Genomic DNA, 23792 nt, shown 5'->3' on the forward strand with positions numbered 1-23792 from the left:
TCTCAAACTCCTGACCTCATGATCCACCTGCCTTGGCCTCCCAAAGTGCTGGGAGGCGTGACCCTCCACGCCCGGCCGGCTGTTTCACTTTCTTGTTACTCCTGTGTTCACTGGAGTAACACTTTTAATTTCCTTCAAGAACTTTTCCTTTGCATCCACAACTTGGCTGTTTAGTGCAAAAGGCCTAGCTTTCAGCCTGTCTTGGCTTTCAGCATGCCTTCCCCACTAAGCTTAATCATTTCTAGCTTCTGATTTTAAGTGAGAGATACGTGACTATTCCTTTCCCTTCAACACTTAGAGGCCCCTGTAGGGTTATTAACTGGCCTCATTTCAGTATTGTTGTGTCTCAGGGAACAGGGAGGCCCTAAGAGAGGGAGAGACTTGGGGGAACGGCTGGTCGATGGAGCAGTCAGAACACACACAACGTTTGTTGATGAAGTTTGCCATGTTATATGGGTGAGGTTCATGGCACCCCAAAACAATTACAATAATATATCAAAGATCACTGATCACAGATCACATATAATAACAATGAAAATGCTTGAAATATTGCAAGAATTACCAAAATGCGATGCAGAGACCCAAAGCGAGCACATGCTGTTGGAAAAATGGTGCCAATAGATTTGCTTAAAGCAGTGTTGACATAAATCTTCAATTTCTTTGCTTCACTTTTCTTAACCTATTGCTGTCACCTATATGTCCCCAAACCTTCAATTTCTTTAAAAATTCTGCTCCCTGTAAAGTGCAATAAATTGAGGCATGCCTGTATACTCTCTCCTGTTATCCTGTCTCCAGCCTCTTCACCCACCCTCAGCTCCAGCCCCTCTGCACCCCTGCCACTGGCACCTTCCCATGTCTGAGCTCTGTGTTGTTACCTTGTGGAAATGCCACCATTTAAGGAAGTCTCCAACTTATTCAGTCTATAACTGTCAGAGCACACAGGTGGCTCATCTATCTTAGCAGTTACTGCTTGTCACTGGTACTTTAATTCAGTCAGCCACTCAGCCTTTGGGGAGCATTTATTGAATGCCTACTCTGTACCAAGGGAGAGCTAATATTGAGCACAGGATTCTTGCCTTCAGGGAGCTTACAGTCTAGTGGGGGAGGCAGAGATTAATCAAATAATCACATAAAGAAAGAACACATTAAAGAAGTGCCTGGCACCCTATAGGCCTTCTGCAGGTACCTGGTGAGTGAACACAGCTGCAATCAGGGCTGTGAAACACGTACGGAGGGTGGGTGCTTCCCTGAGGAGGAGGTGTAAAGGAAGAGTAAGGGTGAACAGGTGAGTGGGGGAGGAAGGGCACTCCAAGTGTGCAAGTCCCTGTGCTAGAAAGAAGTGTGGCCTACTGGAGGACCTAGAGGCCTGTGTGACTGGCGTGCAGTGACAGGAACACAGTTCAAGGTGAGGCTGGAGAGACAGATGGGCCAGGCAAGCAGGGCCTTTAAGACCTTCAAAAGTTTTGATACTGGCAGAAGAGCCAAGGGGCACCTATGAAGGCTTTCAGGTAGGGAGTAACTAACCAGCCTGTATTTTGAAATTTTGAGCCGTGCATTGGAAGGTTTACTGAATGAATGGAGGGAGGCCAGTTAGGAGGCTATTGCTAGAGTTAATTGGGTTGGGTCCATCTCCCTACTAAATGGTAAGTGTCCTAGGACAGAACCTGTGCCAGGTACCCTTCTAAAATCACAGAAACACACACACGCACAGAGCCCAGCCCGAGTGTGCACAGAAAGGTACCCCACAGACGTCTGAAATCAGTTACCCAGCAACTTCCAACCCACCAGTTTATATACACAGGGCCCTGGGGGCCTTGGGAGCAGTGGGTTGGGAAAGGGAGCCAGGCATCCTGTTGATCAGTATCTCCCATGGTAGAACCCGGGAACGAGGCTCCCATCTCTCCATTCACTTGCTCTGTCAAGTGTTCTTCATGTTCACGGCCTGCCGGGCCACTCCCTGCTCCTGGCAGGGGTACACTAGGCTCTGTCCCCAGCCTTGGGCAGCAACAGCCAGGTGTGCTGGCCTCTGCCACACCATCCTGGCTCCTCAACGGTCCTGACGTCGAAGTGGAGGTGATGGGGGATGCCGTACTGGAGGCAAGTCATAATGTCCAGGGATGTGGCTGTTCTTGGGTGAGTCATAGTGGCCAGGGGGTAGGCCCAGAAGCAGAGGGGGCTGGGAGCCCACAGGGTCTCGGTCTGGAAACAAAAAGGACAGGATGAGAGGGAATGGCTCCTCCCATCACTCTCTCCATTCTGACCACTCCCACCTCACTCCTCTCCTCTTCAACCTCTTCAAGGCAAAGAGATGGGCCTGGATACATACACCAATTTACCATCAGCTGGCTGTGCGGCTCCGAGCAAAACGCTCTTAGTTCCTCAGCTGCCAGGGGAGAAAGCCACCTCAGCCTGCCCACCTCCCATAACATGAGGAGACTTTATCACCTGCCTGGCTCCCTACTTTTCTGGGTACCAGCTCCACCACTCTGATGCTATACAACCCCACTTCAATCCCGAGTCCGGCAAGGTAGGTTCACCAAACTGTTCTCCAGATGAGGACACAGGCTCCGAGAGGCCATGTCGCCTCCCCATCATGCCTGATTTGACCCCGAAGCTGACCCCAAAGGCCTCACTCGTGGTGCCACATTATGCCTTCTCCTCTCCCTCTGTTCCTTCTCTGTTTCTGCCTCCCTTGTCCCAGTTCTCTGCTGCTCCTGCCAGTGGAGAGGGAGGGCTCACCATGGATCAGGGGGCTGGGCTGCTCGTAGGTGCCACTGTCTCTCTGTGGCTGGGGCTGCCGCCGCCTCTGGCTGTCCCAGAACTGAGGAGGCTGCCTGGGGGGAGATCCTGAGGGAGGGCCTTTCATCTCCATGTAGCTGCTCTCCCGGGGGCCCCCTGGCAGGCTGGGCAGGTCCCGGATGGTGGCATAGGGGTTCTCACTGCTAAGGGAAGCCACGCTGGCCCCGAGCTCCTCTTCAGAGATGAGCCCTAAGGATAGAGGAAAGAAGTCAGGCTCCATGGAGGCACTGGTTCCTTAGCCCCAGCTCAGCCACCTCCCTCGTTGCCCCTGTGCCCATACCTTTATTATAGAATGGGCCTGGGCCATTGTTGTAGCTATAGCTGTAGCTTCGGTCCAGGCGGCTGCTCCCTGAGGAGGAGGAGGCAACCGGTAATCAATCCTCTGTCCCCTCCCCAGGCTCGCGCTTCCTCTAGAACTGGGGCCCAGAGCCCCCGCCTCCAGACACACACACTCAGACGCGGCATCTGGGCTGCACACGTCCACCCGCAGCAGAGGCCCTGGCCTCTCGGCACCTACCCCTGTCCAGAGGCCCTGGAGGGGGCTCCCGGCGGTGCTTCCAGTCGGCAGGCAGGGTGGTGTGGTTATCATGCCTGTGGGCCCCACCTGACCGCTCAGGGGCCTGCAGGCTGGCAAAGAGTGGGCCTGGAACCTAAGGGGACAGTGCAGGAGGGAGAGCAAGAGGCAAGGACAGGGCTTTCTAGAGAATCAGGTCTGCACGCTTCCCTCCACAGTGCACCCCCTCCCCCGGCACTAACCTTGTTAGCGGGTGGGGGGTTCGGGGAGCACTGTGACAGGGTGTGGTAGCTGGGGTTGGAGTAGTAGTGACTGTAGCTTGGAGGGACATCTGCATGACAGACACAAGCACAGGGTGAGCTCAGCGATGGGCAGGAGTCCAAGAGAGCTGTTCTGTCCCTGGAGATCAGTACTTTGGCCTCCCTGACTTCCCTTCCTCCCTCCTCCCCACTCCTCATCTTCCCTTTGGGTCACGCCCAGCATCCACTCTTGTGCCTATGAGCCAGCCACTCATCTGTGCCCCAGGCCCCGTGCCAACTCACCTGGCATGACATACTCGGAGCCATCCAGTCGCCCGCTGCTGTAAGCCACAGCCAGGTGGTGGTGCTCCTTGCCTTTTTGCCAGTGCCGATAGCCAATGAACAGTGCCACTAGGGCTACCACAAGGGACCCCAGCACTGCAATGCCAATCACTGCACCCAGAGAGTTATACGCTACTGGAGTGGTAGGCATCACAGTAAAGGGCTCCTGGATTCCTGTGTGGGATGGGACAGTCACTCAGAATGGCATCTTGGCTCTGCTGTATGGGGGAGGTGCTCAGGAGGGAAGTAGGGACAGTATGAGGGGCCTAGGTCCCAGTTCCCTGGAGACAATGGGTGGGAAGGAGGGGGCAAAGAACTCACCAATCCTGCAAGGTGCACCACTGTGCCCTGGGGGACAAACACAGGCCCCAGTCTCTGGGTGGCACTTTTCTCCAGGACCACACTGGCATGGCTGGGAGCAGTTAGCACCGAATGTCCCCAGAGGGCAGCCTGGGGAGACAGCCAAGCAGGCAGGCAGGCATCAGAGGGGACATGAAACTCTAGTCTCCTTTTTGGGTAAGGGGTAAGTTGGAGGCAGGGGCCTGGAGTTCCCCTTCTGTTGGTACCTTCCAAGCAGTGGTGTCCGGTCCAGCCTAGGGGGCAGATACAGCTCCCGTCCTGGGGATGGCAGGTCCCACCATGGTGACATTGGCAGGTCTGGGCACAGTTTTCTCCCCAGTGTCCTGGAGGGCATGCTACGGGAGACAAGGGGCCTGTCTGGGTGGGGTGGGTACAGCTCCTCCTGGATGAACTCTCAGCCCCCAGCACCACTGAAGCCTTTAGCTCAGCTTTGGTCTCCCTGGGGACAGCAAAGCTTTGAACAGTATCTGCAACCAATGACTCACAAATGATTATTTCCAGCCCCATCTCTCCCCCAAACTCCAAACCCACGTGTCCAACTACTTAACATCTGCACTTCAAAATAATGTATTCAGTGCCACACAACCAAAGGCTTCCAAGCTACCCCAGATGGATTTTTGTTTTGTTTTTAACATAAGACAGAAGTAAACATATATCCTGTTTAAGGCATTTTTGTGTGTGTGTCTGACACTAACAATAATCTAATAGTAGTTGTAACCAGATTCTGTGGAAAAACTCTTCACCAAGATGACTTCCTTCTTTACCCTGCCTGCTGGTAAGCTGACATTCAACCTTCTTCATAACAGCCTGTTTCCTCTTTCCAAACTCGTTTTACTTGGCTTTTTTGGACTAATCTTTTCGATGATCGTAATATATTTTTGTGGGGGAAAGGCTCACAAAATAAATACATGTATTTATTAATATATAAATAAAAATAAACTGAAAAGTGCAAAAGAAAAAAAGGGCTGGGTGCAGTGGCTCACACCTGTAATCCCAGCACTTTGGGAAGCCAAGATCACCTGAGGCGGGTGGATCACCTGACGTCAGGAGTTCGAGACCAGCCTGGCCAACGTGATGAAACCCTGGGGGTCTCTACAAAAATTAGCCTGCTGTGGTGGCGCTTGCCTGTAATCCCAGCTACTGGGGAGGCTGAGGCAAAAGAATTAACTAAACCAGAGGCAGAGGTTGCAGGGAGCCGAGATCATGCCACTGCACTGTAGCCTGGGCAACAGAATAAGACTCTGTCTCAAAAAAAAAAAAAAAGAAGGGGAGAGGAGGGGAGAGGAGGGGGAAGAGGGGGAGGGGAGGGGGGAGGGGGAGGAGGGAGGGGGGAGGGGGGAGGGGAGGGGAGGAGGGGGAGGAGGGGGAGGGGAGGGGAGGAGGGGGGAGGGGAGGGGAGGAGGGGGAGGAGGGGGAGGGGAGGGGAGGAGGGGGGAGGAGGGGGAGGAGGGGGAGGAGGGGGAGGAGGGGAGGGGGAGGGGGAGAAGAAGGGAAGGGAAGGAAGAAAAGAAAGGAAGGAAGAAAAAGAAAAGAAGGAAGGAAGGAAGGAAGGAAGGAAGGAAAAACAAAAGAAAAGAAAAGAAAAGAAAAAAGAAAAAAGAAAAAGTCCCAAGCTAAGCCCATGATTTCCCCTGCTCCTGTAAAAATACTGTTCTTCCCAGGTTTCCCATGCAGAAGGGCAGGAATTTTTTTTCCCCTGACCTGTTCACTGCTGCATCCTTAGCACCTAGAACAGTACCCAGCATGTAGGTGGTGCCCAATAAATATTTGCTCGAGGTGGGCGCAGAGGATTTTATACCCAGGAGCTGGGGACACAGACCTCCCGTCCTCAGCACCCCCTCTAAGCATGCACAGGTGCTCAGACACACAAGCTACCACATACGCTGGGAGCAGTCGGGGCCTGTCCAGCCAGCCAGGCAGTAGCAGGTCCCGTTCGAGGGGTGACAGAAGGAGTGGTTAGCGCACTTGCAGGGCACACAGCGTTTGCCATAGCGGCCAGGCTGACAGGCTGCGGGAAAGGGGTACACGGTGACTGGGGGCAGAGGTCAATCCTCAATCAGCCCTTACTCCACCGTCTCCCTCCCTCCTTCCCACTGCAGTAACTAGTCTGAAGACGGGTCAGAGAACCAGACCAGGGGGGTGGAGGGGGTGGTAAGTTTGCACGTGGGGGGTGTGCCGGCTTCTGACGCTACACTGCCCCCTGCTGGTGGCAGGTGGAGGGGGCAGTAGGGAGCCTCACATCTCTGGCAGGAGGGGCCTCGGAATCCGGGTGCACACACACAGTTGCCATTCTCAGGGAGGCAGGTGCCCCCATTCTTGCAGGTGCAGGTGTTGCTACAGTTGACTCCCCATAAGCCCTCAGGGCAGGACAGGTGGCAGCGCGTGCCTGTGGGAGACAGCAGTCAGGTGTGCCTGGCTGGGCCCCCTTCAGTTGCAGGGGGCTCTTCTGGACACATTTCCTGTGGATGCACCCCCCAATCCACAGTAGGCCTGGGGCCCCAGAATGCTCACCCATCCAGCCAGCCTGGCACTGACAGCGTCCATGAACAGGGTCACAGCCATCAGAGTGGTCACAGTCACAGTGACTGGCACAGCCTTCTCCAAACTGCCCCTTCTTGGAGAAGGAGTGAGGAGCAGGTAGGCCAGTCAGCTAGGGGACGCCGTGCCCTCCCTCCCCCAGGCAGACAGGCTGTCCAGCACTCACCGGACAGGGCAGCTGGCAGCGGGCCCCATGCCACCCAGGGGTGCAGGTACAAGCTCCAGTTTGGGGGCTGCAGACTGCCTCATGGGCACACTGGCAGCTGGCATTGCAACCGAAGCCCCAGGTTCCAGGTGGGCAGGGCACAGAGCAGTTACCACGCTGCCAACCTGGAGGAGGGGCCTGGTAGGTAGGTATGGGGACTCAGCTCCCCTCCTGAGCAAGCACACAGTGGGAGTTGGCTGGGCCAGATTCTATGCTATGAGCTGGGGCGGGTGGGGGGTGTTCATGGCACTATACAGGAGAAAAGCTTATGAACTATTTGATGCTGAGCAGAAGGCTAACTGCCTTCCAGTGAGGTACCACCCCATTCTGGGTCTGGGGTGCCTTCTGCAAGATAAAGGGGATAGAAGTAAACCCAAATGTTTACAGGAGCTCCATCAGGTAACTAAATGACTTATACAGAGGATGTGCCAGACAATATAGGGAGTAGTGGGGACTGAAGATGGGAGACTTGTTAATAGAGAGGTAGCCAAACAAAACACAACCGTATCAAAATCCAGCCTAAAGGTTGCCAACGTGCCACTCTGGCAGGCATGAGGCCCTTCCCAGGGTGGTAATTGTATTTCTGTATGACTGAGGGTGAGGGATGTTCACCAGTGAGGTGTCTTTTGGCCTCGGCCTTTAAGGACAGGTAGGATCTTTGTGCTTGAAGAAAAGCAAAGTGGATTTTCCAGAAAGGAAGCAGCCTGGATTCCTTCCCTGTGTCCAGGGGCTGCCCCTCCACCCTTACCCTGCAGCTGCTCCCCTGCCCTTGGCCTACCCATCCTCCTGGACTCTCCCTTCTTCCCTTGGCCATCACTCAAGTCTTCTCTCTGGGAAACTCCGTCCTATTACCTTCCTTACAGACGCACTCGCCGTCGATGGGTGAGCAGGCGATGGCATTTTCACATGAGCAGCGTGCGGAACAGTTGACACCGTAGGTGTCGGGAGGACAAAGACTAGCACAGTGAGGGCCCTGAAAGAGGGTGAGGGGGTGAGAGGGGCGGCCCATTCCTTGGCCTCTCCACCTGCCTCGCTTCCTTGCAGCGAGGCGCGCCTCACCGTGTAGCCAGGCGCGCACTGACAGAGGCCGCTGGTAGCCTGGCAGACGCCGCCGTGCAGGCAGAGACAGTGTTCCTGGCACCCCGGCCCGTGGGTGTCCTGCGGGCAGCTCTCGTTGCAGTGAAGGCCCGCCCAGCCCGGCAGGCAGGAGCACTCCCCGTTCATCGGGTGGCAGCTGGGGGCAGAGGCGGGGCGGGGCGCTGTCTGAGCTGGGCCGGGGCAGGCCAGCTTCCTCGACCCCTCTGCGTGGTGGGTGGGATTCGCACAACGCTGGGGTAAGGGGGCCACTAGGGAGGCTCCGCGCTATGCTGAAACCGGGGTTGGGGCAAGTAGCGGTACCCCAGGCCCCTCCCGGCCCCCGAGGCCCCTCCCTTTCCCCTTCTGTGACACCTGTCCCGCTTGGATATGGCCCTAGCGCTGTGGCGACTTCGGCCCCGAAGACCTCCCCATTGGCCTCTTGATCCTTTGGCTTGTCCCGAAGCCCACCTGAGGCTGTGCTCCGGGTCGCAGGTGCAGGGGGCCTGGCAGCTGAGACCGTAGAAGCCGTCGGGGCAGAGGCGCTCGGTGCAGCGGTCCCCAGTGAAGCCGTGTTCGCACAGACATGCGCCATTGGCCGGGAAGCAACGGGCGTCCGGAGCGCAGTCGCACGTCTCAGCACAGTCCTGCCCAAAGCGGCCCACCGGGCACTCCTCCCGGCACCTGGGCACCTAGCTGAGTGAGCCTGGCGCCGCCCCACCTCCTCCCTCCCGCCTCCCGCCCTCCCCACGCCACTCACCGATCCCCAGTGTAACCCGGAGCGCAGCGGCACTGCCCAGTGAATCGGTCACAGAGGCCGCCGTTGTGGCAGCGACATTCCTGGGAGCAGCTGGGTCCATGAAAGCCCTCTGGGCAGGGCAGGGAGCAGATGGTGCCCTGTGGGGATGAGAGGTCAACAGGGCCCCAGGCACCCAGCCTCCTCCCCAAGGCCACAGGACCCCTTGATACCCCCATAACCACAGAGCTCACCCCCTTCATTCACACCCTCCTTGGAGGCCTGCTTAGCACCAACCACAGAATTCTCCCCAGACCCACACCCCATGCCCACAGGCCCCACCCTCCATACCATCCAGCCAGGAGGGCAGCTGCAGGAGCCCTGTGGGGCTTGGAAGACACCTCCATTTTGGCAAGGATGGGTACTGGGGCAGAAGAAGCCAGAAGTGCCCTGGGAACAGGACAGGTCACAGCTGCGGGACAGAGCGGGGGGAGTCCATGTGCAAACAAGCAATCACTGCTTCCCCTGCCTCCAAGGACCGCCCCCACAACCCCCTCAGGACTTAGTGACTCACACTTGCTCTCCCTGCTGGGGACTGTCGAGTCAGAAAGCAAAGGTTTCCAGGACTGGAAATGGCAGGGACACCCAGCAGGTGGGGGTGAGCAAAGAGCCACGGGTGGCATGTCTGCCTCTTGGGCGCCCCCACCTCCTCACCTTGGCTGGGCTTGTTCCCTCTTGGGGAACATCTGTGCTACTGTAGTAGGCTCAGGTCCAGGAGCGCCTCCACAAAGCTTGATCCTAGTTCTACCTTCTTCCTCCACCTAGTTCTACCTTCTTCCTCCACCTAGTTCTACCTTCTTCCTCCTGGCCCTGTACCCTGCTTTGCAACCGGGTTCTCTGGGTCCTTGTCCCAGCCTCACTTTACAGCATGTCTTCCCACACGTGCTACCTCATGTTATCTTCACAGCCACCCTTCCATGTAAACAATACTATTCCCATTTTACAGACAGGAAACAAGCCCACGAAGAGTCAATAATTTGCTCAAGGTCACTCCACTAGTGAGGTGGCACAGGATCCGCTGGGACCAGGATCTTGGCCTCCACACCATCCCCACACTTGGGGCCTTGTCTCAGTTGCCTCATTTCCCCACGTAGGTCTGTGTGGCCTTGTGTCTGTGACTTCGTTAGAGTGTCATTCCCCCCATTACACACCTGGGCCCAGTTCTCTCTGCAGGGCAGAAGCAGGCTCCAGTCTGGGGATCGCAGCGTGCCCCGTGGCACTGGCAGCGGAACTGGCAGGCAGGGCCATAGTAGCCAGGGGTACAGGGCTGAAGGCAGTTCGGGGGCTGCAGACCCGAAGGGCAAGAACATTCCCCACTCTTGGGATCACACGAGCTATTGTTGCCGCAGCTGCAGGGCTTGTCACACTGTGGCCCCCACATTCCTGGGGCACATTCTGTGGGATAAGGAGGCGGGAAGGGTCACCGGGGGTCTAGTCCATCCGCAGCCTCCCCGTCTCTGTCTCCCAGCCCCCACATGCCCGCCCTGTCTTCCACATCTCCAGAAAAGGCAGCTGGCAGCAATGGGGCTCTGGAGGGTAATAGCCCTGGGGTCCTAAGCCCCTGTACCCTGGTAGGGAGGGTGTACCTGAGGGTCCTGTGGCCCTTAAGGCACAAGAGGCCACTCCCTGGGGTCAGTAGCCACTCACCACTGGAACAGTCATCGCCCCGCCAGCCTGGCACACATTGGCACTGATTGGGTGCCACACAACGGCCATGGACACACTCCTGGGCACAGAGCGCTGGGACAGAGATGGGTGTGGTGAGATGTGTCCACCCCTGTCCCTAGCCAGCTTTTATCCCGCAAAGCCTAACTCCACCTTCTTCTAAAATCAGGGACCTGAAGTTCTCGAAGCCCCAATTTTGCCTCTAAGATAAAGACTGAGGGGCAGCAACTCAGGGGGAGAACTTAGCAAGATGCCAGCATTCTGGGTTCCCCTGTTCCTTTTTGTGAAATTGTCTGAGCACCTTGTTGGGAAAATGCTTTGGGGGAGAATCTCAGAGGGGGTCTGGACATGGACACTGTCCAGAGAGAGGGCGGGTGAGGGCCGGGGTTCTCTGGAAAGCAGTGTTTGCAGAGGCTGGTGATGGGCAGTGGCTGAGGGAAGTGGGAGGAAGAGGAAGACAGGCTCCAGTCATTACAGAGTGCTGGGAGCGGGGTGTAGTGGGCAGGAGAGGCTAGATAGTGACAAGTCAGAGACCAATAGCAACAGAGAGTCAGGGACAGGAAGAGACAGAGGCAGACCCAGACACCAAGTCAACAGAGACACAGAGACAGCCCAGAGACAGCCCAAAGACAGAACGAGAGCTCTTGGGCAGAGAGCGATGCAGAGACACTGTTGAGAGACATGGAGAGATGGGGTGGGAGACACATGGGGCCGGCTGGAGAGAAGGGTGGGAGGTGGCGATGGACAGGGAAGTGCTGATCCGCATCCTGGGGACAAGGCCAGGGAGAGGAGAGGAGGGGGGAACCCAAAAGGGCAGAGGAGTAACCCCATTCTAGCGGGGGCCAGGAGGGACTCAGAAGGTTAAGTCCTAAGGCTGAGGCTAAGCTCCCGCCATTCCATTGCCCCACCCCGCTCCCTAACCCAACCCTGGACTCACGGACACAGAACCCCCTGCTCTCATAGAAGCCATGGCAGCACTGCAGGCGCTGGCGGTGGTCCGTCTTCACCACCTGACGGTACACGGTCCGGTATACAACCCTGCGGAGGCCAGGAAGGCAGCCCTCAGCCCCCTCTGCTGTCCGCACTCACCACAGTGTGGCCAGGGTGGGGGCACCACTTAACACTCTGGGCTGAGGGCGCAGAGAAAGGGCATTCCCTGTTTGAGGTTGCAGTGCACTACGATCTCGCCACCGCACTCCAGCCTGGGTGACACAGCGAGACCTTGTCTATTAAAAAAAGGAAGAAAGAGCATTCCCTTCTTGCCCCCACCCCAGCCCCACAGGCATATACTGTAACATGCGTGCATACCCTAAACACACACACACGCATTCACATATACATCCCATACACACGCACCCGACACGGACCATGCAGAATGAGTCCCTAGAAGCCAGGAGTTTCCTCTGAGTTTCTGAGAAGCAAACAGGTACAGAGAGCCAGGGGCCAGGCTGAGGCAGAGACTCAGGCAGCCCATCCACCCACGGAGGATGAGGAGCACTCACGTGGGCTGGGGGCAAGTATGGGGGCCCTCCCAGGGCCGCTCGCAGGGCTCTGAGGGGAGCAGGCTGAAGGGGCGGGAGTGGGACTCCTTGGTGGTGGTAGTGAAGCTGCAAGACAGGGAACAGGGTCAGGACCGAGGGCAGGAGGAGGCCTGAGTGGCCACAGTGGGAAAACGGCCATGAGGGCTTGGCCACAGTGGGGAATCCAAAGCCCAGCGCTGGGCCTGGCTCCCCAAGCCTAGGATGGGACCCCCATTCTGTCTCACCTCTCAAATCTGGAGGGCGTCTCCCAGAACTGGAAGGTTCCTGGGATACCCTCCATCAGAGCCCCCTTCCCACTTTATTGACCAGAGCCTTCCATTTTTCTCTCCCTGCCCTCCCCTCACTGTGTGGAAAGGGTAAGTGAGAACTGACTCTTGGGCCCAGCTGGCAGAGATGGGCTGAAGCATTTCCGGCTATATTTTGCCCTGGGTCTTTTCTCCCCGCCCTGTTTCCTTTGCTCCTCCTGGGCCAGCCCCTCTGCTTGCTCCACAAGGAATGACTCCCACTCTGTGCCCTGTTCCAAAGTTGGCCTCCCACAGGAACTAAGGGACAGGGACAGAGAAAGGATGGCTCAGAGACTGAGACAAGGTCAGAAATGGGGCTGGGGTCAAAGGCAACCCATAGAGAGGAGTAGAGAGAGCAGAAACAGAGAAATAGGCAGGAGGGGAGAGACTGGAGGGAAGGAAGGAGGTTAAAGAAGGACCAGGAAGAGAACTCCCGTAGGGACAATAAGGACAATCGGGAGCTAGGGCTTCGTGCTCTCAAGGTGCAGCAGGGGCCCTCTCACCTTTCCCAGAAGCTGCAGGTGTTGGGATCACTGGGGTTGAGAGTTCCAGCCAGCCTCAGGCCCACGGCCAGGAGAAGGAGGGGACACAGAGGCAGTGACATTGCAGAGGCCTGCAGCAGGGTCGGCACAGAGCAGGCAGGGCCACTGCAGCCAGCAGCCTGGAGGACCTGTCTGCAGAGACCTGAGCCGTGGGCATGCAGAAGAGACCAGGCTGCGGCCCCGTGTCCTCTGGCCCCTTGCTCTGGGCTCTAGCTCCCCCACACCTCACTCCTGAGCTGCAGTCACTTCCACGCCTCCGGTCTTTGCTCATAGTTTGCTTAGACACACTCATGTCTCATTCTTCACCCAGAGTTCTCATCTTTCAAGGTCTAGTTCAGGTGCCACCCCTTCCCTCCTCCACCTCCTGATCCTCATTGGCAGACAACCCCACTCATTCCTTCTGGGGGTGCCAGTACCATTCACCCCCACCCCGCTGTTCCAGTGCCTGCTCCCTGACCATGACCTCCAGAGGCAGGGACCCAGTGCCTTTCATCTCTGAATCCCCAGTCCCCAGCCCAGGCCCTACCCAGGGCACTTTGATATTTGTACCAAGGTGTGAGACTGGAACCAGTGAGGGAAGTGATGAAGGACGCAGCCTTGGGCTCAGTCAGAGGAAGAACTTTCCGACAGTCGGAGTGGCTCAGGAATGAAATAGGCTACCTCAGGTGGTGAGTTCCCCGGCACTGGGTATATGCAGGCGGAAGCCAAAACCAGCCTGATGAAATGCTGTCAGGGGTCTCCTGCTCTATGAGGTGGAGTGGGGCTGGGTCCAGGTGACCTCCCAACCAGTGGTGTGCTGGAGCCAGCTCATACGGGCCCAGAGAGCCAATTGTATGCAACTCTTCCTAGCAACATGTTCAATGATGTCACATGAGTAGCTCAAAATCAGGCATGGGGGATTATTGACACCAGAGAAACTAGCAAACACTAAAACCCAAGGCCAGTCTCCCTCCTAGAGTCGGTTGTGACACCTCAGCCGGCACACCACAACACCCAGCTCTAGGTGTTATCACCTGCAGAGGTCACCAACCTGGTCTTGCATTTAAGGAAAAGCTCCTGCCTCCCTTAGACCGCCCTGTCAGCCATTTGGAAATGGGGTCCTCTCCATCCCCACCGCCCCTGGCTCCCAGGACTTCAGACGACTCTGCTGCCTCAGCTCCTGAGCTCGGGAGAGGCTGAGCTCCCACAGTGCCCATCCCCGCTGCCGGCTTCAGGTTCTGCGTTCCATGTTCCCAAAACTTGCTCTGGCTCCCTGCTCTACGCCTCCCCGAGGCGCCCACATCTGCTTATGATTTTTCTGAGATGAGAGAAAGGTCGCGGTTGCTGGCCCCTTACCCCCCTGAGTATCTCTGGAATGTTGCTGCCTGGCCCCACCTCACACCCCACACCCACACACTCCCAGGGTCCCCACAGCCGCTCTCAGCCCCAAGGAGGGCGGCCCCTCCTTCCCTCCAGGTCTAGGCTCCTAACTTAACCCTATCTCAACTGCCGTGTTCTTCCTTCACCTTTAACCCTCCAGCAGCCAGATCTCCAGCCTTTCATCCAGGATGCTGGCCCACCTCTCCTCCCAGTGCCAGCATCTACCCACCCCTCCAGTGCAGCCCAGCCGCATGCCCCATCACACCTCCCGCAGCGCGAATCTCAGCCTCTAGCCTCCTCTGTGCTTCCTCTCATCCATCCTCCGTAGCCAAGTAACTCACCAGGTAGGGCCTGCCCACAGCTCAGCCCTGGGTCCTGGGGCCTGGGGCTTGAGGGCCAGGGAATGTCCTGGGGGATCCCAGCATTCAGGATATGAAGCCTGAAAACAGGAAACAGAGCCTGGCTAGGAAGAGGGACATCAGGGAGCGTGACGGGGGTGGCTCTGTCCTCCCACCATCCTGAACACAGTGGGTAGCATATGGGAGGGCCATGACCAGAAGCCTCTTTCTAGCGGCTTGTCTCCAGAACTGACACTGTGGCCCCCTCTGAAGGCGAGAGGCCACAGTCAGGAGTGCCCTAGAGACACTCCTCAGAGTCTGTCCCAGCGCTCCACGCCCACATCACTCAGACACATCCCCACTCCCAGACAGAGTCATCCCTTCTCCTAATGTCCCCAAACCATCCCCTCCCAGCCTGTCCTGCTCCAGTCATCTTCCCAGGCCCAATACCCACTCCAGGGCTCGCTCTGCCTGGCCCCAGCTAACCTTCTCCCCACCTCTCCCTCAGTGTGGTTGGCAGCCAGGGCCCTGGGCAGGACCCCGAGCCCTCCATACACCTCTGCCTCGTCTCTCGGTCTCCACACTCCCCTCTTCCTGGACCCTCAGCTCTGGCCCTGGTATGGGGCCCCTGTGCTCCAACTGCAGCTCAGTCTGTCTGAAGCCAGGCTCATCACCCTTGTCCCTGGGTGAGCCTCATCTCCTGAGACGCACAGGGATTCCCCAGCCATCCCCCTGCCCAGGCGTGGTGGCATGGACAAAACTTGTTCCAGGAAGGACCCGAGTTAAGGCCCAGGGAGGAGGTGCCATATAGGTTGAGCTGTTGTTGGGCCTAGAAAAGGTCCTTCCTCCCATTCCCATCAGCCCCCACCCACCCAGGTCCTGTCCCTGTCACCTCCTCCCAGCCAACTTCTAGAGGACACGGTTCACCTGGGCGGCTTTGAGATGGACTGAAGGACAGAGGGACAGAGGAGCATGAGGAGGGGCTGACTCTAGTCCCCACCTACTTCTGGCTGGCTGGGAGGTTAGCTGGCTGGAGGGGTGGGTAGGTTCTGTTTTCCCAAAGGTCCTCAGGGTAGGGCCGGAGTGCGGAGGAGGCATCAGCTGGTCAGCCCAGGGCTGGAAGCCAGGGTGGGGTCAGGGGAGATCAGTGGGTGGCCCAGGGAGGGGACAGATGGGGTGGGGGTCCTGGCAGGAAGAGGAAGGGTTTGGCTTGACCATCCTCCGCCTCTGAGAAGGGAACACAGGCCAGACCAGGAGCCCAGAACCCCAGCCTGGCCTCCAGGCTTGTTCCCATCTAAGCCTTTGTCCCTAAGGGGCAGGGCACCGGAGCCTGGCCCATGCTCCCCCAACCCCTCCCAGCCACAGCAGCACCAGGCCCCAAGAGATTGCACATACCCCTCAAGGGGGTGAAATCAGACCACTCCTGGGCCCCTGCCCTGCCCTGGGGGTCCACATTGCACTCACTGAGGGGGACCCTGGAGCACCCCCGCTGCAGGCTTGCTTCTTCGTCATGTGGAGGCCCCCTCCTGTTCCCCTACTCAACCTTCACCTTCCAAGCCTCTGGTGTGAGGGACTCAACACCTTCCCTCCCAAGAATCATAATGTGACACTGAGCTGAGACAGGCAGGGTGTTGAGAGATTTACATGGATCATCACATTTAAAGTTCACATTAACCCCCTGTGGTAGGTGTTACGGCCCACTTCAGAGATGAGGAAGCAGGCACAGAGAGGGTAAGAAACCTGACCAGGACCACACAACCAGGAGCGTCAGAGCTGGGATCCAAATCCAGGCTGCTGGCAGAGGACTCCCCATAATTCCATTCTTTCCCGAGCCCAGACGGGAAGCCCAGGGGCTCTGTATCTTCTTTTTCGAAGCCTCTCTTATGGGGGTGGGGGAGCTGGCAGGGGGTTGGACAGGAGAAGGGGATGGGGATGGGGGCTGCCACAAGAACATGATCAGAAGCGTGGGAACTGAGATGTGTTTACAGTCAAGAATGAGCTGACACTTCTCTCTCCTCCACCTCAAGATGTAAATCGGCTGGGCTCCTGGCCAGGCCCTGAGATCCCAGTCCCGCCTGCACAGCCCAGCATCCCTGCCCTCTCAGCCTCCGAGCCCACACAGAAGACCGGATCACCCTCCCTGGGCTTCCCCAAACTCCAGCTCAGCTGGTTCCATCTGGTGGGGGGCACCCCTACCCTCACCGTGCCTCAGCCCCTCCTAGGATGAAGGAATTGGGAGTGGGCTCTGGGGGAGCAGGGGTAGGGGGTGATTAGAGTTTCTGGTGGACAGGAGGATTCGTTTCTATAGAAAGCAGAGAGTAAGGGCAATGGAAGTCAGACAGCAGAAGGGACTTCCCCACGGGCTCCCTTCCAGCTTCTCTGGGAAATCATGTAGCACAGGATAACCCCTCAGCTCTGCACCCCCAACCCCTGCCCAAGTTCAAGCCTGGGTGTGAATCCCAGCCTGCAGTTCCCTCACCTATAAAATGGGGATGAGATTAGTACTTCCTTTGTAGGGTCGCTGTGCAGACTAAATGAGTTGGTCTAGATAAAGCGGTAAGAGCCAGTACCTAATATGCTCAGTTAATGTTAGCTGTCTCCTTGATAGCGTCCTCAGTCCCACTCCTCCTCCTGCACCCAATGTGGCCCCCATCCGCCCTCCCCTTGGCGCCTTTGGGTATTAATTCCAGGAAAAACGTTCTTGTGTTTTCTGAAGAACCCCCAGGATGATCCGGGAATGGGAATGGGGCCGCAAATGCTGACAGAGAGAAAGGAAGTGGGGGCGGGAGGGGGCCAGGCTCCCCCGAGAACCTGATCCCCCAAAACGATGGGCTGCCCGCCAGGTGCATCTTCAAGCCAGACGCAGTTGACAGGCAGAATGCCTGAATTCTGCTTCCCCCGGACCTGGGCCTGAGCACCAACCCTAGTTCCTTGCTCTGTCCGACTGCCCCCTCCTCTCTTCTCCATCTCCCTCTTTATCTCTCTCACCACTTCCCGTCCTGGAGTACAAAGCTTCTAGTCCTATCTCTGTTACTTACAAGCTGTGTAACCTGAGTTATAATATATCACTTGAGTCCTCTGATCCTTCATCTCCTTATCTGTAAAATGGGAGACTATCACTCCCCGCCATCTCTCAGGGTCCTGCAAACGTTGGAACTGCTGGTTCCAGTGACCATTCTGGAACAGAACCTCAGACCTCAGACTACAGCCTGCTCCGTGGATATGTGTTGATGCAAAAACAGAATCCTCCAAGCTCCAGGGTTTCTGCCTCTTCCTTTTTGACTTTTGTCTTGTTCTCTATCAGAAACTCTGCTGTCTACCTTTCCCCACCCGCTTCCTTCGTCAGCTTCTTGGTCTCTGTCTTCCTGCCTCTCTTCTTCCCTTTCTATACTAAGGCTGCCATGTATAGTTGCACGGTGTATTTACTGCACAACAGCATCCACTTTCAAGGGCTTTCCACTTTCAGAGTGGAAGCTGAACTCCTGCTATGATCCACTCACTAAAGCCATGCGTCTTAGCTTGGTGCTAAGGTTGTCTTGCCCTGTATCTCTCTTGTCTTTCTGTCTGTCTCCCTGTCTTTGTGTCTGTTTCTCTGTGGCCTTTTCTAACCTATCTTTGCCATGGAGACAGGATCACTTAGTCCTTCCCACCCAGCAGTGAGATCCCAGTCCAAAGACTTCTCCCCTCCCTCCCCACACAGGGAGCTCCCGCAGCAGCTTGCTGCGCTCCACCGGCTACCCGGTACACCCGAGTACACACTTGTACACTGAAGCACAGAACGCCGCCTATATCCAGCCTGGCCAGGCCCTCGGCACGCCAGGCATGTCTGCCGGATGGAGAAACAGGAAGCCTGCGTGTGCGACCAGAGTGCGCCAGAGGCTGGGCGGGAAAGGGGCAGGGGTGAGGGGCTGGACTTGTGTTCTCTGTGACTCAGGAAACAGAAGCTAGAGGGTCCTAGGTCCGACCTGTTTACTCATCAGGAAATGGGACAGCTGCAGGGACCCTGATTCACACATCTATCGCACACCTCCTGGAGGCTGTCACCAGTGCCCGTCCCAACCCTCGCCGCCACCCTGGAAGGTGCTGGTAATTGTCATCCCCATTTCGTAGGCAGCACGGTGGAGGGTCTCAGGTAAAATGCCTTGCCAAGGGCTGTCTGGCTGCCAGGGGCAAGAGCAGGATTCCAATCTGCTTCAAAGGACAAAGCTGTGTGGGGAGGTAATCCCTGGGGTGACATAGGCTAGGGAGCAGCACCCCCCCAGGCCCACCCTGTTCATCGCCACCCCAAGATTACGTTCAAAAAGTGCTCTGGCCACTGCCCCTCTCTCCCACTCTCTGTGGCTCCTTACACCCCAATAAAGAACACCCAGGGGGCCAGCCCCCACCGGGGGGTCCAGCTTCACTGCCTCTACCCCTGCGCTCCCATCACACTGGACAGCCGCTGACCCCACATGCCTCTCACCACACCTCCACCGTGGCTCAGGCCACCCCTGAAATGCCCAGGTTCTACACAGCCTCAAGGCCAGCCTCTTCCAAGAAGCCCCTCAGTGGCTGTGGCCTCACGCACTCCTCCCTACTCTCCAGGCCTTCCTGCAGGCTCTCAGCACAGCACAGTCACCACAGACCCTCATGGCTTCAAGGAGGTTGGGGTTGCTCTTCTCCCCTGAATGCCCTGAGGCCGGCTCCCAGCTGGACATGCATCTGTCCCTGGAGGGTCCACACCTCCCCAAACCTCAACCAAAATCCTGGCACCAGTGTACCTCCTCTGGAGACAAGTGGAACTCACCCAGGCCAACCCAGGGGTTCACAGCCCCCAAAATACTCCAAGTCTGCTGGGCTGATTAGGCTGATGGATACCCCTTCTGTGATTGCTGGTTTGTGAGTCTGTTTTCCCCACCAGGTTGGACTCTCTCAAATCTTATTCCTCTCCAAGGCTCTGTGAGCGGGCCTGGGTGCCCCCTGGGTGTTTCCTCGCAGCTCCCATCCTATGAGTCATTATGTTTTTATTAAAGTTAGTCTGCCTCACTGAACTGGAGCTCCCTGGGGACAGGGTATTTCTCTGCCTTCCTCACCACTATAACCCCAGCACTGGCCAGCACCTACACCCAGGATGCCTGGCACCCAGCAGGCAATAACTAAACATTTGTGTGGAGTGGATGGACTGATACACCCTGAAATCTTTCTGACTCCAGTACGCCTTGACTTTCCCAGGAATGGGAGAGAGGGAGAGATGTTCCGCGGCTGTGGTGTCTCCCCACACTCCAGACAGTAAAGCTGGGCCCTTGTCCCGGGGCCCTCAAGACACAGTGAGGTGCATGTTTGATGAGATGATGGAAAGTGGAATGCAGAAAGAACTTTTCAATGTGACAAAGCAAAAGGCGGCTCCAGACTTGCCCTCCTGACCTCCGGCAGGAATTCCTCAGGGCCGGCCTCCAAGTTCCTATGGAATGAGTGCACAGTAGCGCCAGGCCCTGAGTCACCTGGAGGTGGAGGGGCATGCCCACACCGCATGAGCCCTCATCCTGTGCCTCCCCTTCCAGGGCCAACACCCGCTCACTGTCCACTGCACACATCTCCTCCTACACAGAGGGACGGGGCCCCAGGAGCCACTTCATGGGGGTAGGACGGAGGGCAAAAGCAGGAGGGCACGAGCACCCACCAGCAGTGAGCAGGCCATGCCCCAGGGCCCACCCACATGCTATTTCTCTCAGGACTCCCGTCTTGCCGCACATGGGTGCTGTAATACTAATTACCGTGCCTCGTTAAATGTGTACTGTGGCTAGATCCTGTCTTTTAGTTCTCCCAGCAATCCTATAAAGTAAGCGCTATTATGCCTCCCATTTTATGAAGAAATATCCCAGAAAGGTTCAGTGATTTGTCCTAGGCCACACAGGCAACTGAAGCCAGAGCAGGAATTTGGGCCAGGTCTATCTCATTCCAAAGCCTGTGCTGTTTTCTTTTTGTTTTGTTTTGTTTTGTTTTGAGACAGAGCTTCACTGTGCCCAGGCTGGAATGCAGTGGCATGATCATGGCTCACTGCAGCCTCAACCTCCTGGGCTCAAGTGATCCTCCCACCTCAGACTCCTGAGTAGATGGGCCCACAGGCAGGTACCACCACGCCCAGCTAATTAAAAAAAAAAAAATTGCATGGATGCAGTCTCATTATGTTGAACAGGCTGGTCTTGAACTCCTGGCCTCCAGAGATCCTCATGCCTTGACCTCCCAAAGTGCCAGGATTACTGGCATGAGCCACCTCGCCTGGTGTTTCCAGTGTGCTGCTTTCTTTTTTTTTTTTTTTGAGACAGAGTCTCGCTCTGTCACCCAGGTTGGAGTGCAGTGGTGTGATCTCGGCTCACTGCAAGCTCTGCCTCCCGGGTTCACGCCATTCTCCTGCCTCAGCCTCTGGAGCAGCTGGGACTACAGGCGCTGGCCATCACGCCTGCTAATTTTTTTTTTTTTTTTTTTTGTATTTTTAGTGGAGACGGGGTTTCACCGTGTCAGCCGGAATGGTCTCGATCTCCTGACCTCATGATCCGCCCGTCTCGGCCTCCCAAAGTGCTGGGATTACAGGCATAAGCCACCGCACCCGGCCTCCAGTGTGCTGCTTTCTAACCTCATAGTTTCTCTTTGGTCTTCTGACTTTCTCCTCCTCTCCCTCAGTCTCCGCCTCCTTTTTGTTCTATCCCTAGGTCTCTGCTCTATTTTTCCAGGCCTGCTTTTCTCCCTCCGGGCATTTTGTTGTAATGAGTCTATGCCTCTGCTGTGTCTCTGCATCTGTCAGCCTCTGTTTCCATATTTATATCTGTCTCCATCTCTGTCTTTGTGTTTCTCTCTCTCCTTCCCTGTCTTCTCTGCCCCTTCCTTCTGGTTTCTCCCCTGTAGGTTAGGTGACAGGAGCCAACATCCTCCCCAGAGCTAGGATGGCACCCCAGGGTCCCCCATGAGTCCTGGGAGGCCTCTTTCTCAAGGCTCCCAAAGCTCCTCAGAGGAGAGGCTTGGGGAGCACCGTTGTGGAGGCTCCACCTGGCCTCAGCCTCCTCCCCAGCAGTGTGTATCGGGTGGGGAGGCACACAGCAGCCCCATGACCTTCTATCTCTCTCCAGGTTTCCGACTGGTGGATGGGGCTGCCTGGAGCATGAGTTTCCTCTTCTGGGAGAGTCTGATAGGAGATGTTGAGGGGGGACAGAGGCTGGAGGAACAGATGCCAACTCTCAGCTTTACCCTCCAGTGGAGAGAGAGGAAGGCAGAGAAGTGAGTCTGGCCAACTCAGCTCCTAGAGATGGCAGCCCCACCTGCAGTGGGGAACATGGTGGGTAGACCTTCAGAGGCCTCAAGAGTGGGAGAGGCCACACAGCAGGGAGGAGACACAGGAGACAGGAGGGCTGCGCCCACACCCTGGCTTATGACTGGCTCACCAGCACACACAACAGGCCCTATACCATGAGCTGGGTTTGAGTGGGGTTCAGAGATGAGCTCCCTGGTCTCTAACCATCCCCCAGTACAAGGCCAGCTTAGGCCAGGGTTGAGAGCTGACACCCGGCCTAATCCTGCCCGAGCTGAGGCCTGGCTGAGCCTGGGAACCTCAGGCTAGCACAAGCTGTTCCTGTCCCAGGGGACTAGGGTCACAGCCCAGCCCCAGGAGAGGCCACTCATAACAGGCCAGAACAGGGGAATGGAGAGCAGCTACCGGAGGCTGGAGATGGGGGCAGGAGTGAAGGGTGGCCTTGATGGGGCCTGGGCTCCTGGACCCCCCACACTCCCACCTGGCTCTTAGCACAACCTCAGATCATCAGCCTGCCAAGTTTTCTGAGGATCCAGATGCCCAGGACCTCAAACCAAACCCCCAGTCCTCATAACTGGCAAAGATGTGAGAGCCAGGAACCTGCAAACTTGGGTCCTTCTACATCCTCCGTCAAACATTTCTCCCCGGTGGGCAGAGAGACGACACTGATCATCTGTTTATCTAGTGTCGTTCAAAGCAGGAGACACGTTTTTGCTCACTTAAGCCTCACAACCCATCAGATAGGCCCTATATTATTCTCCTTTAGAAACGAGAAACTGAGGCACAGAGGTCAGGTCTCTTGACCAAGACCCCACAGACAGCTGCAGAGTGGAGGGTGGCACTTGGCAGTGTTGGCTCCAGTGTCGATGCTCTTGTGGCTACACTTCCCTTAAAAGCCAAGGACAGCACCCGGTGCCGGCCAAGGACAGCACCCAGTCTTCTCTTCCCACCCCTGGGAGGGGTCAGGGAGCCAGGCTGCCCCTGACTCCCAAAGTCCGGGGACCAGGGGCTCAGGGAACAACCTCGCTAGCATTTCATCTTATTTACGTGTTCATTACGAAAGGGAACCCCAATCCATCCTCGCTGGCCCCCTCCACTGCCCCCCTTCCCCTCCTTATCAGTCCCTCTTTTCTACACTCCTGGGTCTGGGGCCTCAGACTCTAGTCGAGGAGGGGGACCTCGGGGCCTCACGCCCTTTCCCCGGGGCAGGGTGGCCTCCGGGCCCCACCACCCGGGCCTTCCCTGCCGGAGGGCGCGCAGTCACTCACCTGTCTGGGGACCCCGTCTCTCCTGTGGCCTCGGGTGGGAACTGCTGGGGTCTGCGAGGAGGAGGACTGGACAACCGAGGACGGGGCGAGGGTCCCCGCTTCGAGCCCCAGCCTGACTGCGGGAGCGGCGCGGAGGCGGGACGTTGCTGATCGCAGGGCCGGGAGGGGCGCGGAGGGGCGGGGGGCAGGAAGGGGGTGGGAACTCGGGCCCTCGCCAAGGCAGGAAGTTTTGACAGGGAAACAGGAGCCGGGGGAGGGGAGATCCAGGCGCCCGGGAGGGAAAACTGTGTTCAGGGTGGGATCACAGAGGCCGACTCTGCGCGGCCTGGGCCAGAAGCAGAGGGGGATGAGGAGGGGAGGTCAGCTCAGGGACCCAGGGCCCGAGTCCCTCCCTAGCTTCCCCTCGTTATGCGGCCTGGGTTACTTAACCTCTCGTGCCTCAGCTTTCCTATCTGCAAAGTGGGGTTGTGGGAAGGAATCAGTGAGATCGCCTACGTAGGGCGCTGTCCAGTGCTGCCCAGCAACCGTGATCTTATTAAGACCCCGCCTGGGCACCGCATCCCACTAGTCTCGGAGAGGCTGACAGGGCGAGGCCCCTCCTCTCCTCCTGCCGCCCCTAATCACACTGCGGAAAGCCGGGCGCGGT

General features: G+C 57.2%; 1 protein-coding gene across 6 annotated transcripts; it reads right to left on the minus strand.

Annotated features, from left to right (window-relative positions):
- Positions 1–426: 426 nt before the first annotated feature.
- On the minus strand, positions 427–23290 carry LOC105498079 (platelet endothelial aggregation receptor 1). Of its 6 annotated transcripts, none has more exons than XM_024798050.2 (24): positions 23147–23290; positions 14600–14697; positions 12861–12970; positions 12035–12139; positions 11470–11570; positions 10515–10607; positions 10019–10262; positions 9159–9279; positions 8832–8968; positions 8543–8755; positions 8057–8231; positions 7850–7970; positions 6959–7122; positions 6766–6868; positions 6494–6640; positions 6137–6262; positions 4461–4589; positions 4216–4344; positions 3856–4068; positions 3556–3644; positions 3317–3449; positions 3080–3148; positions 2740–2988; positions 427–2199 (listed from the first exon to the last, which is right to left on the minus strand). In XM_024798050.2, exons 3-24 carry the CDS (start codon positions 12959–12961, stop codon positions 2048–2050), a joined length of 3114 nt encoding a protein of 1037 aa, XP_024653818.2. In that variant the 5' UTR covers positions 12962–12970; positions 14600–14697; positions 23147–23290; the 3' UTR covers positions 427–2047. The 6 variants fall into 6 exon arrangements, with proteins under 6 accessions (XP_024653818.2, XP_024653815.2, XP_024653814.2 ...); XM_024798047.2 differs by having other exon boundaries at positions 12861–13031; XM_024798046.2 differs by having other exon boundaries at positions 12861–13041.
- Between the last annotated feature and the right edge of the window lie 502 nt (positions 23291–23792).

This window comes from Macaca nemestrina, chromosome 1, assembly GCF_043159975.1.
Source record: "Macaca nemestrina isolate mMacNem1 chromosome 1, mMacNem.hap1, whole genome shotgun sequence".
NCBI classification, from domain to species: Eukaryota; Metazoa; Chordata; class Mammalia; order Primates; family Cercopithecidae; genus Macaca; species Macaca nemestrina.

Bases quoted from the DNA above. Each gene is read 5' to 3' on its own strand.
- LOC105498079 (XM_024798050.2), bottom strand. From the start codon at position 12,961: ATGTCACTGCCTCTGTGTCCCCTCCTTCTCCTGGCCGTGGGCCTGAGG. The intron at 8,756-8,831 runs GTGAGTGGCGTG...CTAGGTGCCCAG, and splicing joins CCGGGTTACACTGGGGATCG to GTGCCGGGAGGAGTGCCCGG. The intron at 6,869-6,958 runs GTGAGTGCTGGA...TCCTTCTCCAAG, and splicing joins GCTGCCAGCTGCCCTGTCCG to AAGGGGCAGTTTGGAGAAGG.